At 40.1% G+C, this 17,213-nt stretch overlaps 1 protein-coding gene across 4 annotated transcripts in view; it reads right to left on the reverse strand.

The window, feature by feature from the left end:
* Window positions 1-17,213, reverse strand: part of PHACTR2 (phosphatase and actin regulator 2) — a 302,090-nt gene that overhangs the window by 18,970 nt on the left and 265,907 nt on the right. For all 4 annotated transcript variants that reach the window (XM_019527111.1, XM_019527114.1, XM_019527113.1 and 1 more), the window contains 5 exons: window positions 16,032-16,575; window positions 14,029-14,228; window positions 12,579-12,735; window positions 9,925-9,980; window positions 959-1,020 (listed from right to left, as the gene is read on the reverse strand). In XM_019527111.1, the coding sequence (XP_019382656.1) occupies window positions 959-1,020; window positions 9,925-9,980; window positions 12,579-12,735; window positions 14,029-14,228; window positions 16,032-16,575 (1,019 nt within the window). The remainder of the gene's footprint in view (window positions 1-958; window positions 1,021-9,924; window positions 9,981-12,578; window positions 12,736-14,028; window positions 14,229-16,031; window positions 16,576-17,213) is intronic.

The following is a 17,213-nucleotide window of genomic DNA, read 5'->3' on the forward strand; positions in this document are numbered from 1 at the left end:
CTTTGCCCATTATATTTAGACTAAAAGAGACACCCAAGAACTTACAGAGATTAAAATCCAAACTTGTAACATAGATAAATTACTGTCTAGGACACGATGATAAACATTTTGTATACTGTGATCCTACTTTCTGCTATGAATAATAAATAAGAGATTGTACACTGCCTGTTGACAGAGTTTTATATTGCAGTGTTTTATGTAATAATATTCACTCTGATCTTGGCAATTAATGCTGGTGATTTAATGTATCCTCTATGAGTGAAGACTGTGCCATTAAGGGAGAGATGCTGAGAGATACAGGGTATCGCTGAAGCACAGCAGGTGGGATTTCCAACAGAACTCAATGTACAACTCCCAATGAAGTCAACGTGGGTTTTACCGATGTACCATTGACTTCAGTGGGAGCAGAATTAGATTAGTCAGGAATAGTTTTGAAAATATTACTCACCATCTCCCAGAAGTATCAGAAAAATTCTTCCGTTCCTTTCAAAGGAGAGGTTTTAGAAAAATGAAGCATATGCTTCTAGCTTAGCTGGTGTATAGGAGACCTGTGGCGGCTCTATGGGCCCTGTACCTCTTACATGCCTCTTTGGAAAATCCCTTAGTTAAGGAAAGTGCTGGGACAAAACGTATGGTTGCTCCTGCCTGGTACAGGAGGGTGACGGTATTCAGGAAGACACTTGAAGCTTTTTCCCTACACAAAAGGTAACCATAATTTGGTTCAATATTTATTTCCATGATTCAGACGTTGATTGCCTTTTGGAATATTGTAATTTATGGAAAATTGGACAGACTGGAGTCACACTGCAGAAGAATTTGGCCCATTATCTCTTAAACAGATTTCACATTTTGGAGGCTGGGGGATGGGAGAAGGAAGTTTGTCACTAGAAGTGGGTAAAGAAAAATTCTCATCCTTCATTATAAAAATGAGCACAATATACATGAAACATTTTATCACCTTTCTACTGAGTCTGCGCTTCAATTCCCTCCTAGCTTCCTGTTCCTCTTCTTCATTCTTCTCTGTTTGTAGAAGAGAGAAAAAAGGGATGAATATTTAACATATATGTGTGCACAGTATATTTCTCTAGACAGAAAGCTTTAAAGCTTAGAATATTGGCTTATGCTTATTCATATTTTATTTCTGGGCTCTTACTTCAACCTATTCTCTCTCCTCCCCAGCTCAGTTGTCTTTTATAGTTACTGTCTTATGCTAGCAATATAGCAGAGAATTTCCACCCTGTGAAAGTACATGCATAACTGATTCACTTACCTGCTAGGAGACTACTGCCATTTTCCCAGGGTCCCAGTTACTTTACACTAGAATCAGAGTATAACTGTGTCTACTAGGGCTAAGAAAATAGTTTGCAGTGAATAACTCATCTAAGCAACCCAGCCTCTCTTTTCTGCTTATAGAACCATGGGAAGCAGAGTGTGCTGGAGTGATATAGCCACAATGGTCCAGAAAATATATGAGGGGGAAGAATGTTTCTGGGTGACATATCCAGAAGCAGAGCACAAATTTTTCAAAATTGTTTGCTACTGGAAATTGTTCACTGAATTATTTTAATTTTTTTTATTCCATGGCTTGGTCATTTCTTGCTCTCTGTTATCACTTGATTTTCAGTATTCAAGCTCTTTTTATTAACTGTGATTGACCAGGTGGATTGCAATGTATTTTTTCTGTGCTGTTTGGAAGAGGCAAATAACTGCACATACAAACGCATAATTTCTGAATATATTTGCGCTTCTGTCTGAAATTTGCTTTCCACAAACTTTGTGCCTGTCACACTTGATTGCCTGAACGTCTGTAGAAAACAAACCTAAAAAGCAATATAAGTACAGTGAAGCCTTTCTTTTTGATTGATGACTGTTTGCAGACACTTATTTGCATTATTTCTACAGCTTCACTGCTTATGTGAAAGTTTAAAGCCACTGGGCTTTATGTGAAAGTTTAAAGTCACATTTCACTAGGGCTAAATGATCTCATTAGAAGAAGAGGCTGGCTGAATGGAAAAGTTCAGCTTTAGATCCTATGTTCCCCAAAGTCACAATTTTGAATTGAGAGTTGTGGTTCAGGAACAACATTAGTTCTAAAGTTCATCTACCATGCACATGACAAAATTATGTAAGAACAAGATTAAAAATACATGGGTTTGATTCTTGACTCTTGTGTGATTAGTCCCCATCCACTAGGACCATACGAAGTATGTTACCATGCAGTTTGTTCAGAAAGGAGTTTGTAGCTTGATTGAGTGGTAAGCATAATAACATTGTTAAAAACTGTACTTCTGTCTTTGGAGCTACATGAGTCACTGTAGGCAGATCACTGTCAAAAACTTGTAAATGTTGTTTAATGACGCATAAGGTGATGTATAAGAAACACGTAGAGGGGAAAGAAGGGAAGATAACAATTCAACAACACAAGAAAGAGCATTGGAGGAAATCAGGAACAAAATTAATCAGCTTCAGCACTGGTTTTTTATAAAAGTTCTGGCACCAAACCTCCAACTTCAGTTAGTTCACTCAAGTTGCACAAAAGCACTATATGGGGTTCATTAACATTGAAATTATTTTTATTCTTGAATCATTAAAATAACATAATGCTTATTCATAGCCTCTCTTCTGAAGCCCAAATCCCTGGACAACATACTCCTGAAGAGGAGATGTAAACTGACAAAGCTAGGAATATTGTGGAATTTCGTGCAAATCTAAACATTTTTAATTTTCACTATTCTTTAAGAAAGTTGTGGAGTACATAAAGACATTGAGTTTTGAGTGAGTAGTGTTCGTATGACTCCTTTAAGTAACTGATTAAAAAAATACCGTTTTAGGGTATTTGTAATAATCCCACCTGGGACTGACCTACCCTTTAGTATAGTATTTCTTTGCACTCAATAACCATAATATTTAATTAAGCAAGACTTAATTATTTGGGGATTCATTCACTTTGGACTCAGCTTGCCTACAGGAGGTTGTCCCTGATGGGATCTCTGTTGGAAGTACTTTATAAAGAGACTGTGACTGAACACACACTTTTTTGTTGCCTGTTTCTGTTATTTTCTTTGTAGAATAAATGATCTATTATTTATAACTTTGTGCTTTCTTGTCTAAATCACTGTATCTCATAAGGGAGTAGTAAGAACTCTTATATGAGAAATAATGGGATCACATCCCTGACATTATATTACAAGAAATAGTTATTAATAATTCAACCTATCTGATGTTTGTTTCACTAGACCATTATAGTTTGGGGGAATAAAATTACTTGGTACTTGGCACAGTTCAAGTTGGCCTGTTAAAGGTATTTTGGTTTGTTGAATCTTAGCAGATGAAAGAAATAAAGGTCACATGGCAGAAGGTTGATAACATGTGCATGTTTGTGGGACCTGATCTATGATCACGTGATTACTTTTAAGCTGTGTGACCAAAGATTGGGTCCCTGCTTGTGCGCATCTTCGCTGGTGCCAGAAACCATGCCAGGAACATGATCTAAGTAAGTCAGGGTGGCGGGAGGCACAGGTGGGATCAGTGGGCAGGGTGCGGGGAGAAGAGTCAGTGGGTCCACATGGGGGATTGGTGGGCCCAGGGTTTTTTGGCAGGATTTGGGAGGAAGAAGGTGGAGGCTCATGGGTCCACAGGGGTGGCTGTCTGTTCAGGGTTGGGGGGCTGGAGGGGTAAAAACAGCCTGGCAAGGTTGGAGGGGCGGGGAGGTGTAGGCAAAGTTTAGCCCCAGGACTGGGGCCCAGGCTCAGGGCTGTGCTCCAAAAGTGTATGTACGTTTGGTTTATCAGGCACAGGTTAGCCCAATCTACATAGTGCACCTCCTTAGGCGAACAAAGTTAGGTCAGACAGGTTATTTTTTGCCTGATCTAAACTCCCCAAACACACATGTAGAATTCAGCACTTAGATCAACCTAATTAGGGTTGGGTTGATCTAGGTGCTGAACTGTACATATGTGTACTGTACCCATGACCCGGGTTAGGTCCAGCTGCATGTAATGTCTGCACGTGTCCTTAGATTCAAAACCAGGCCTGCTGGGATAAAATGGAAGCCTTCATTCAGACAAGAGGCTAAAAATATGGGGGCAAGAGTTTCTTGTTAGTTCTTAGGCAGCTAGCTTAATGCAGCTCTTGAAGGAAATGGACTAGAACATTTGGAAGCTGATCTGTCAAAAGAAAAACTCCACCAAGAAGGATCAGGGACTAACTCTCAGGCAGAGCAATTAGACAAACAAGCAATAGGATGGTTACTGCAGGAGACCCTGGATCATAGGAAAAGACAGAGTTTATGCATTGAACTTGTGTTGACTTCTTTTATTTTTCAGAATAAAACCGAAGCTGTGACGAAAATGGACTGAACTCTTGTGGCAGCTATCAGGGCATTGGCTAATATCAAGGCACTGGCTGCTGAGTTGGTCCACTGGTTTACGGCCTTTGACACCCCTATTCCATTGCTAAGTAACCCATTTCAAACCTACAAAGAATACCAGACATTAGTTATGTATAAGTGCTGTACACACACTGTCCTTAAAAATTCACAGCAACAAGCAGCTACTGTGTTTTCTTTAATTGGATGCATTTTATTTTTTCTTTCTTTAATTGGATGTATTTTTTTTCAAAAGCACCTAAGTGCTTTAGAAACATGAATCCCAGTGGAAGAACTTGGCATTCTTATTCAGTCAGGCCTTTTTTAAACACTCACCCATTGAGCCAAATCCTGGCTGCAAGCATAAAAGCTTTCTTGCCCAGGCAACATTGCCCTTGCTCATAATACAAAAGAGGCTTAAATGGGAATGTCTAATTAGACTCTCTTCTGTCCTAGGGGCAGATATCATCTGTATTAGGTGGATAAAACAAACATAAAGTAACTCCATCTCCAACTCCTGAAATGTCCTTCCACAGCTCCACCTATGGAAGCCTTGTGAAATGTTCTCCTGAGGTTTAAAGGGAAGCTGGAATGTGATTGCACAAACTATGGTTTCCTTCCTTTTCTGGCTGCAGTTTCTGGGGCATGCATGAATGTAGAGACCAAGCCAGATTTTGGTCCCAGAATTTTAAGCTGGTATCACTTATGGTGACCTTGAAGCAGAAAACATTACCAGCATTACTGCTGCTGCACATTTTGGCATATCAGACCCTGTCATCTCCTATGTTAGAGGACATTTAATTGATAACAGAAAGTAAGAAAGAGAAGAGACAAATCTTTCCACATAATAACTGTTCTGTTTTCAACTATAAAGTAATCTAGGAGCGTAAAACTGAACTTTCCACTGTGTCCCTGTGGGGATTAGCTATGTTTAGATTACTTTGTAAGCTTGCAAGGGAAATGAAAAAGAAAAGACAAACAAAGCACTAGGGGTTTGGAATGCTGTGGAAAGCAAAGGCAGTTTCTGTTTTCTGGTTTTACATAGAAAGATAACCATTAATATTCCTTAACTAACACCAAAGAGCTACATCGTGTTTCTAAAAAGCCACTCTTGGCAAGAGGACAGGTACACAGTCCAAAAAGGCTCACTACTTTTTACAGCTACAGAAAAAAAACCACAATCACTGTAAATTAGAGTCCTTGGGAGAGATGAAAATGCTTTCTTGCTGTAATGCAATACTATAATTGATCGAAGGGTGTATATCGACATGGGATCAGAGCCAGTATTCAAGGAACCCGTTTGTGTTAAAAAACAGGAATCTTTATCTAGGGGCCAGATGCAAATTATACCCACAGGCACTTCCACTCAAGTATAGCAACACCTGCAGAATGAGATGCCTTGCCTCAGGCAGATGATCCAGCTAGGCAGGATCTATCCAGCTAGGTTCCCTGTACAGTAAATGAACAAAGATAGGCACCTCTGAAGGGTGAGTGCCCAAACATTGAGCACGGAGGTGCCTGGAGTGAGCCAATAGGAAAAGGTAGGCACAGGGGTGTGTCAGATCTCCTGTCTTTTCTCCAAGGTTGGGTGCTTGGCTCAGGGCTGCTCCTAAGGGACCATCATCATCTCAGGACCTAGAGAACCCAGAGAGAAGGCAACTAACACCTACAGAGAGCAGCACTGAATTCACAAAGCGCAAGAGCTAGAGCAATGGTAATGGTGCTGTACCTTCTGCCAAATGCTTCAGTGATTATCGCACATGCCCAAGAAGTGGGAGACCTAGGTTTTAGGCCCACTTTAGTCTAAGGAAGGTCCACATCTCTCCTTTCTTGGGAGAGCGACCTAAGGACCAGGTTGTAGAACAGTTGGGGTGGAGAGGCACCTACCACGCTTTCTGCTCATCCTGGGCCACAGCCAGCTATGAGTATAAGATCGTGGAGCCAAAGAGAGAAGTAGCAAGTAAGAGCTTAGTGATGAGGACAGTCCCGTGGGAGGAGTTCTTCATTCTGGTCCCTGCTGCCAGGGTTATTTCTGTTTTTTAACCAATGGCTGTCTAATGTGAAATGCATACACCATCCCAGGAGCTGTGGCCACTTAATAGATCAGGGCCTGAGGTGGATAAGAGGTGTCTTCTAGCTCCAGTTCGGATTTCGCTGGCATTTAGGGAGCTAGATACCCAGCTACTCTATCTGGATCCCTCTCAGCATACTCAGAAGCCAAAATCCAGGTGCTTAGGGAATTTTCAGGCCAAAATGGAGGTATCTAATGAGTCTAGGAACTAAGCAATTTTACAGCTGTTGAAGTGGGCTTGGTGTAGATCACTTTTTGTGAATTAGGTACCCAAATTCTGGCCAGGCCTTGGTTCAGTTTAGATCTGGCACAAACAACAGCTTAGATCTGGCCTTATAATAATTCATGCAGGTTACTGCTTAAATTGTCATAATTTCTTGATGCTTGTGTGGAAGCATACAAAGGTCTGGATGCTTTTACCAACTCATGCACATCTCTCTGATTTAGAAATCAGGCTTGAATCCCACATAACCATGCTCTGTATCAGGAGTTCCTATACTTCAAACTATCACCGTAGAGCCAAATTCCTGTGAATTTCCTACTTTAGCTTAGAATTATTTTTTTTCAGATGACAAAAGGGTTTGAGTTCCATTTAAATTTGAGGCAAATATTTGGTTCATTTCAAATTATCCTTTCACCTGTTCATCTATCCCAAACTTGTGTCAAAAAATAAATAAAAACATTCTCCTAGTTGTAGTGCTGCTTAGTTTACATGAAAAAACATTATACTACCAGCCACACTATATTTAAAAAGTCAGCAGGAAGAAAGATTTATGAATGAATTTCTGACTCATTCGTAAGAACTGCATACAACAACACAGGGCTTTAAAAGAAAAAAAAACATTTCAGAAGTGTCCTTAGGAAGTGGGTGGACTACACAATACATTTAGTTTAAGCACTGAAAGAACACGGGGAAATCTGCATTGATAATGAGTTAGGAGTTCAATTAAAAACTGAACATAACATCTGGGGCAGGATTTATTCCATCAATTAGGCATCCAAAGGGACTTGGTCCCTAAATGCAATTCTATTCCATCCTGCTCAAATTCTGAAAGTCCATTAATGCATCCATTTGTACTACATTGTCATTTTACCCTTAAAACTGAATCACAAAAAAGGCAACAAGGAGAAGGCGGCACCATCCATCTTGTGCCTCAACTGTTTTTATAGACTCAAGCAGAGTGGATCAGAATCATACTTCGGTGCCCAAGTCCATTTATACGCTCACTAAGTGTTTTTTAAATGATCACCTTCAACGTGAAATACAATATATTTTAAAAAATTAGTAAAAGCGGGAGCCACATGTGGCATGAACACACATTGGTTCCGGTGTACAGGGCTGCTCTGTGGGCTTGATCTGACCTACTGATCAGCCTGATGTCACTCATACTATATTATATTTTTCTGCACATATTTGTAGTCATATAATTTAATATTCCACACTATTTTCTTTTCCCCTGCTGCTTTGAGAAAGAGCCATACAAACACCAAGAGAAAATGACTGGTTACATAGGGGAAATTGTGAGAGTTACTACATAACAAAGTGCTGTCAAAGGTACAAAGTAAACTAACTGAAACAGAAAAGAATTCTTTTTGCTAGTCTCTGTTAGCTACATTTAGGATGACTGCATAAATTTCTGTTCCTGCATGTCTCCCTGAAAATGGGACAAAAGTGTTCATTTGCCTAAAACAATGGATGCCTGAGACGGGTGTTTAAAATGGGACTCTCCGGAAAACAGGATGTATAGTCACTGCAGCTGTATCTTTGCTATTATTTTCAACAATAACAGGAAAAAAGAAAAAAAAAGGACTACATGTGGTTTTTAACTTGACTATGCAATTTTGCATGTTGTTTAGATTAGCTGTTCAGAGCTACCTGGAGATGAGACGTGCAACTGAAATTCCCAAAGCCAGTGGGTATTGTTTGTGTCTTGCTGTATTTTAGAATTATCTTTCCCATGTGGTTCAGCATTTGCAGACTACTTATCACATAAATATATACACACTTAATATTTGTCTTTATTATGTCTGACAACGTAATATATAAATTCAGAATTTTGCATACTGAACATCGGTTGAGATAATGTCTTGGCCAGGAACTTGTTGAACCCTGTCCTGTGTACCACAGCACATAGCAGATAACCAGAAGTTACAGTTTAAACAATGGTGCTAAGTTATCTTTTTGAGAGGCTGGATGACAGCAGTGGTATTTTATCAGCTTTAATGGTTTTTCTGAAAGCCAATAACTTTTTTTTCCCGTTTGTTGGCTGGGTCACCTGATGTTGCCAGTATCACTTAGATTTCACTGGATGTGTAATCCATGTTTCCTTTTCTTCCTCTCCTCTATCAGCATGTTGCATTTAAGTGTGCCAAGATGAAATCAAGGCATGAAAAAGCTGACTGTGTGTTTGTAGCACTACACATACTGTATCATCCATGTGAAGGTAAGAAGATTGCCACATGTCGGGTCTAGATGATTTTTTGTTTGGTTGCAAAGTGTGATAGGGTTTCCAAGGGTACTATCTTTCCAATATTTATTACCATAATTCATTAATGGTATTAGGAAGCACACATGGGATGCAAGCATTTAGAAAGTGAAACAGGCTTCCTGCTCCAAAGTACACAAGCAACAGAAATAAAATGGAAGACCAACATGCAATCAAAATGTGTCTGATATACCTAATCAAATTTCTTTTTAAAAATGAAATAATAATAATAACAATCAATAATATTCAGCTGTCCCTCCACCTTTTTAAGATTATTGGTCAAATTTCTTGCAGAAATGGAAGATAAGTATCTCAAGGAAGGATTTCAAAGATGTAGTGAAAACCTTGTGAATCGGTTTAGTGAGGGTGCTTTGGGGGTGGAGGCACTATGGAAAAAGGCACAAATATATGCATGAGTGAAGCAGATATAAAAGTAAGCATGGCTAGCCTAGCATCTAGCTATGTGGAAATCTTCTTACTCTTTTCACTACAAAAGGAACCCACAAACATTATTGCAACTTTAGAAAGGAAGAAATTTCTTGTCATTTCTCAGACGTTTTCAAAGAATTGAAGCATACCTTATCCTTCCTTCAGGACACTTCACCCTTCTGTCACTCTTTATAATACATGCACCCATTTCTGCCCTGACTTAGAGGGTCCATAAGATTTCCCTTCCTTCTCATAAAAGTTAGCGGGGATTAATTAAATAGTTCAAAAATACCTTTAAGTCACACTTAGGTGCATGACTGATTTTAATAACTTTAGTGGTAGATTCCACCCTCAGCCATATTCATGCAGCTTGCTATGGGTATGACCGACAGTATGTTTTAGCCTGCTGAATGCAGTCTGTTTACAGTATGACCATCACAGGCTTATGGATGGGTTTGTTGTCAAGATACTTTCATCAGCATCATTTTTCTCCAGACAGGTTTCCTAATAAATCCAGCAGATGTTGTGCTTATGTGCTGAATAAATAACCGTAATCTGCATAGAATACTTACGCTTTAGAATGTTTCTTTGCTCTAGCTCTTCAGTTGTGGGCCGCTGGCTAAGTCTCCTGCGAAAACAAATTAAACGACCAGTTAGAAATAAAAAATCTATTAATCAAACATTGAAAATAAAAACTTAAGTTTGTAACACAGTTCCTATAATCAATCTTCTAACTGGAACCATTAACACTACTTTTTTTAACCGAGAACAAGATGTGCAATCGCCCAGCTTATCTGTATACATGATTGCCATGCCTGTATGCATAAAAATGGGTACGGAACAGGCACACATTTAACAAGATGAATAACTGGCCACATGGCCACATAAATAATAAGCATGTGACTTCAATCATAAAAGTGTGGGCAAACTTTTAAAGACTCCATTTTGGGATACAGTGGGCACATCTACACAAGGTGCTAAATGTTCAGTAGACTAATTCTACTGTGCGTTAGTGTATCACAGCAAAAGCTGTGCTAATGCACTAATGCACAGTAGAATTAGTCTACTGAGCATCAACATCACTGACAAGGTGGATGCTGACACTAGTGTGCAAAAGTGATGGTTATTATAGGTAACTAAACTTAGTGCGCAGTCACTACGGTGCATTAATGTATGTGTAGATGTGCCCAGCATGTACAAAGGACTTTATATAAAGCACCTATATTGTTGTGGAATATACTGTGTGATAGCAGGAATATTTTAATACATTTTTAAAAGAACTTCTGCCCGTTTTATTTTTTTTAAATGCAAGGATTTCCCATTTCTTACTGACTACTATATATATGCAAAGTCTGATTTAAATCAAGACGAGTTACTTATATGTAAAAATGTACCTAAGCATTTTTTATGGTGAGAGAGGATTTAATTTTCAAACTCGTACACTGCAGAACATGGCTGGTATTGCCATTATATTTATTAAATGCATTTACTTCTGAGCTGAAGAGCAACAGGAGAAATTTCAACACTGAGTTTAATTTTGGGTAGCTGTAGAAGTTAGAAGACCCAGAGGTATCTCCTCTGTCTAACGAAACTCAGACTGGCCCCTCATCACTGGCAAACCTTAGCTGAGTAATTCAGTGAGGCAAACTGCTTTGGAGGCAAGCTGGACAGCTGAGGCCGAGGAGCTGAGCATTGCAAGATGGACTTTCTGGGTATGGAAGCAGAGGAGTTCACGAACACACAGAATACCATTGGCTTTCACTGTGGGGCAGGAATCAGGTAAGGTGGTGCAGTTCACCAGGTTAATCAGATATTCATTACCCGTCACCAAAATGCAGCCACCTCTGGAGCAGAACATGCCAGCTGTTATGTGGTACCAGCAACAAGAAGGAAGTGTAGGACAGGAAGCAAAGAACAACTTGCTCAGTTTAAACTATGAAGGCAATGCAGATAACTCCATTGTTAAGAAAAGAGACCCTTGAATTCCACGTTTTCACTTAATGAATGAAATCAAATTATTTCACTGGCTCTTGAGTACACACACCAAGTGTTCACAGAGCTGGAAAAACCAATTCCTCACCAACTCTTATTTTGTTCTTACAAAATGTTCTGGAATTGGAAAATGACAATTTGTCAACACTGCTACCTCCTTTTTTGTGTGTGCGCGCAAAATTGCATTGTTTTTGATTAAACCTGCTTAAACCTAGGAAGGAAGAGAAATGTCCACCCCCAACAACCAATGGCAAGTACTTAGGAAACTCACCCAGAATGCTGGAAACTCAGATTTGGAGCAGGCTGCTAAATCAGTGCTAAAAAGTCATTCTCTTTTAGTTAATAAATAATTTAATATGCACTGGGGCAAAGAGAGAGTGACTTCATAACTCAGTGGCTAGAAAGCCTGGTTCAAATGCCTGATTGTAATGAATCCAGGCCTAGCTGGAGCTGATCAGGACCCTGGCTGAGTCATCCCCAGAGTCCTCAGGAGGAGCCCCATCCACACTGACCTATATAAACTCAGACCAGCCAGCAGAGAGTTGTCTGAGTAAACAGACTGCCTGGCTGCATCTCCTGACCTGTCTTGTTCCTACCTAGAGATCCCACTTGAACCCTGCCTAGCCTTGACCCTGACCGAAGTTCCAGCCTGAACCTGTACCTCCCTCCTGCCTGGATCCTTGCCAGTATCTGCCTGTCACTGCTCCTGCTACTGTGCTGCTAGGTCCCTTCCTTGATTGCTGTGTTCCTGTCTTGCTTGCTTCTGAGTGATCCCTCCTCTGGCTTTGACTTTGTGACATGACCAAGAGTTTGTCTTGACTCCAATTTCATTGTGACCTCTAGCTTCTTACTTTGGACTCAGACTGATATCCTGCTTGATCTCAGTGGCCTCTACTCTAGCATGTCTGCTTGACTCACTGCCCACGAGTCCACCCTAATGCTGATCTGGAGCATGGACTAGAACCTAGCACCTTAGCCACTTTGCTATTGGCTATTCTGGGCTTTCTTTATCTGTTTTTTTCATGAACATTTTCTAAAGGTTTACATTTGCTCCACGTAAGAAAGCAAGTCAATGCTGAAACCTTGAATTTTTTTGCAAAATGAAAAGCTTGTTTTCCAGCCAACTTGACCTAAAGTAACCTGCACCAAATATTGTGGCCTTCTTTAGGTTGTAAGGCAATGTTCTCGATTCTCTCCCCACCTTGCAAACCCACATTCAAATTGCAACTGATACCTTACTAGCTTCGTTCCAATCTGATGTCTGATTTCCTGCCTCTCCTCTTCAGATGTACGTTGCAAGATGTTTTTGTCTTCCAATTCTTTCTTAGATGGTCTGTTGCCAAGTTTGATAGCAAGAGTATCCCTACGACGGATTTTACTTGCCAAAGAACCTGAGGGAAAAAGGAGGAGGGCAGGCTTAGTTCATTCATGCTCAGGTTACAGATGCAAACTCTCAGCAAGGATTTTCATACATCCCCATAGCAGCCTCTTTCCCCACATGCAGGAGAGGAATTTTAATTAACATCAGAAGAAAAATAGTTTCAGCACAGCTCATGATGATAGAAGGCCGAAGTACAAAAGAATAAACTAACAGCCAAGATCTTAGAAGGCAGTGAGCAAATATACAAGCATTGCCTGTCATCTGTGAAGTGATTTGATAAAAATCTGAAATCTGATATATTACAGGTTGTTTTATTTGCTTTCAAACTCCATGCTCAGCAAATGCTTCACCTTTAGCCTCAGTCCCTTCAGTTTGATTCTCACCTTTCCCTCACTCCCCCTTCTCATTTTTTGATCTTAATGCTACCTAGCACTTGGCTTTTCATCTTCATAGCACTTTGAAAACATTAACTCACCTGCCATTAAAATCAAAGAGAATTTGCAAAATTTACAGAATTTTGCATTTGAAAAGAAGAAAGTACATTTAGTTACTCTAAAGTATTCTAGATGGAAAGCCCTGTGGACTGAAGTCATAGGTTTATCACAAAATGGGTGACAAATGAAAACGGTGGTGTAAGCTTCCTACCAATATGCTTCAACCAACTAGAGAAACAACCAAAGTTAGGAACAAGTGGGTATCGGCTCATTCAGTTTCCATATTTAGATTCTCTGCCAAAGGGAGCTAGATAAGTTACTTGACAGCCATATTTTATGAGGTAGGCACCTCTAAGGCAAGTATGAGACTAAGACTACCACAGAATCACTTCACACAAGATGTACTGCTTTATGAATGGATCAGGTTTCAGTTAATACAAACCTGAAACATATCTATACCAAAGACAGGGTGGTAAAGGACTTCAATCTCATTACAACCCCGCTGGCTTACACAGTATCCCTGTGGGAAACACTTTTCACGTGGCCTGTCTCGTCTAAAACCAGCAACCAAAAGGTTGAAATGCTCATTCACCTGCCTTTCCTCTACATTCAGACTAGTCAAGCTGACTATGGTGATATGATCAGCTCTCTCGTTATCCTGAGGCAAGCTTCCTCAGATTTCAAAACTTTAATACACACATGCACATAGAGACTGTCCCTCTCTGCTAAGAGAAGTCCAAAGCCGAGGTGGAATTAATTGCTTTAAAAAACAGTTGACATAAGCTGTCTGCTGACTGATGGATTTTCTTTTGTCATTCTGATAAAGAGATTTTCTCTCCCCTATGCATCCCTACTTCAACTATTCTTACTTTCAGCACTTGCATTGTCATCATCGTCATCATCGTCATCATCAGTGTAGAGTATAGGCCCATCAGAATCGGAGTCACTGGTGTGGTTCTCTTTGCTGCTATCGCTTTCTGGAGGGGCAACATTCTCGGACGCCTCTTCTGGTGGGTCAGCACTTGCTAGGTTAGAAGTCTCCTCTTTTTGGTCGTCTTGGGTAACTGAACTGTGAATTCATAATAAAGATTCTGTAACGTTAACCCAAACACAAGGGCACAGCAGAGGGAGGCAGCCTGTACAAGCAAGCATGACAATTCAGGCTAGATTATTCCAACCCGTAACTCTTCACAAAGAGGGATGCTTCAGTGCTTATGTAAACAAACCATTTTATGATTTAATCCCAGCCCTGCAGCAACAATAATTTATAATATGCACTAACAACTAACAAGAGAGGGAAGTAAAAAGGGATAGGGAGATGGGTTGGAATATGTGCTCTGACAGGTGTTGGGGTGGGCCAGTATTTAAAATATAATTACAATTCTCTGCTCACACTTCATAACACCTGATATTTGTATAATTTACCAGGCTGAGAGATGCCAAAAGTCTATCAATTAGGTCCAGCTACTATAAATTGTGGTTTGCATGTAGATTCAGATATTGAACTAAGATTTTGTAGAGTTTGATTTGAACCAAAAATGTATTTTAAAACTTTTGTAATTCACTTTCACGTGACTCTTCTCATATCACCCTGTGGGACATGAAAAAAAGATCTACTTGCAGTTTTGTTGTCAACCAAGTGCTTATGTTGAGTCAGGAAGCAACTAAGCAGTCAGGTTATAACAAATGACATTTTGGAGAACATTAAACATCATGAGTGAATGGAGCAGAGATGCTGGCAAAGGACACACTGTGCTTGCTGGTGCCTTTGAGACATTTCACTGTACTGGAAGTCCTCATGGGCTCATTAGCCATGGTGTGGCTATCCCCTGTGCAAGATGCAAAGGGCGTGGAGGAAGTGAAGCTTCCTGTGCCTTCTCTCCCACTTGCATACTGACGTGAGGTCAGCCACTACCTGGCCTATCATTTAATCAAGTGTTCACCCATTACCTTTACTGCTGCTTACAACAAACCAGAAGCAACCTGGCATTTCTTTAAATGTGGTTAAAAGATCTTAGTTCAATAGTAATTTTCTCCATGAATAGGTCACCAAGGAATTGCAGGAGATCATTATCAAGGAGGTATGGAGAATGCAGTGGGTCATAATGAGCAATCAATTACTGGTTTACTCTCAGGACTGAGAGTAAGAAATTCTTGATTTATCATTCCAGCTGGGATGCTTTGAACCACCTCTCTACACCCCCATTTTGCCATTTATAAAACTAGAATGTGAATACTTTGTCTCTATTTCACAGCAGCTTTGTAGGAATTAACATTCATAAAGTGCGTTGAAGTGAAGGTGAAAAGCATTAAGGGGTACCATAGCTCAAAAAGCTTATGAGAAAAAGTTTCTTTATTAAGACTTCTCATCAGTTCTGCCTCTGGAAGAGATACCTTGAAATCACCCTGTCTCTAGTTGCCTTAGGGTTTAGTAGTGATGCCCAACCAGTGGAGTTTCTGGGTGCCAAATGGCAATTCAACTGGCTTCATGGAGTCTCAGAAAATCTAATTCATAAAGTACTGTTTATTTTTTTCAGACAGGGAGAAAAGAAGAAATTACTGTTATTACAAATGTTATTTAGTTTACAGTGGAAGAGTTTTACAGGAATGTTTTTCTTTCATGCATATTGCCACATTAGCATTTAGCCAAGACAGAAATGTGGAAGTCTATAGGCAACTAAAGATGAATAAAAATGAAAAAGTTAGTAAATACATTTTTTGGACCTATATTTTGGATCTATAAAGTTTGATTTGATTGGTAAGCAAAGGTTCAGGTTCTGGACTGGGAGTCTTCCTTAGGTTGTCTGATTGGTTTCACTATCCTTAACAATTAATGTTTACCAGAGTACTTAAAAAGGCAGTAAAGTCTTACCATTGTGCATCTTCACTAACATCAAGGCTGTTGTCTAGTGCTGTCCTGCTTACATTCTCATTCTCTGTTTCACATTCAGTCTGGAGAAGATGGTTAACATCTGAACCAGGGACAGAAGGGCCTGCGCTGGGACTAACTGGTATATCTTGCATATCGGAGGAGACTGTGGACTGACTGGCTAGAGTAGGAAGAGATGGGGGAGGAGGAGGAGCAGCGGTAGGAGGAGGAGGGACAATTAGCTTGATCTGCTGGTCAGTATCTTCAGCTTCTGAAATGATAAATGGAAGTTGCTTGGGCACAGAGTTTTCCACTTTTGTTTCTAAATTGTCGACTACTACATTTGAAGTGGATGAAACAGCCCCATCTGGTCCTGTTCGTGGGCCTGACTGTTTTGTGGGTTTTTTCTTGCCCTTAGCAGTCCCTGATGTGCCTGTTTTACCGGATGTTGTCTCCTTTGAGGCTTTAGGATGAGATGATGTAGATGAAGGAGCTGGGGAAGAAGACGACTTAGAGGCTTGTATTTTTTTTCCATGAGAGGAACTAGCTAAAATGAAAAAGGACAGATATTTTACCATCACAACAATGCAGTATTTCACTTTGGAGCACAAGAAATGAATTTTGCAATGATATTTTTACTAATTAAATAACTGAACTTAGTACATATAGAAGGACCCCTACTATGAGGTGACAAAGCATGTGTATAGATGCACCAGCTTTAGAGATGGGAATACAGGAGCACTTGCCCAAAGGTCATGGAGGAGATCAATATCAGAGTTGAGCTCCTGACTTCGCTATTCTGTACCAACTGCTAAAATGTGCCTAGTCATAACCTGAAAAATCCAGCTGTTTTTAAAAAGATGCATTTATTGCTCTTACTATAGAAATAACTATATCAGAGAAAAATTTCAAAGTACCTGAGTAGCTGAGGAATCTGTCTTAAAAGTTACTTATGCAGGTAGAAGCATAAATAACTACTGGCTTCCAATAAAGTTTCAGTTTATAAGCATCTAAGGGCCCCAGTGAAGAGGAACCAAGTGGTGGCCCCAGCAAGGGGCCGAAGAGTGGCCCCAGCAAAGGGGCACAGTGTTGGCCCCAGTGAGGGGGCATACAGTGGGTAATAGGCCGCACAGAGTAGGGTCCACAGGGGTGGCCTGAAGGGTTGTGCATGATGGTACAGATTAG

Source organism: Gavialis gangeticus, unplaced genomic scaffold, assembly GCF_001723915.1.
Source record: "Gavialis gangeticus isolate Ggan-Ray unplaced genomic scaffold, GavGan_comp1, whole genome shotgun sequence".
Taxonomy (NCBI): domain Eukaryota; kingdom Metazoa; phylum Chordata; order Crocodylia; family Gavialidae; genus Gavialis; species Gavialis gangeticus.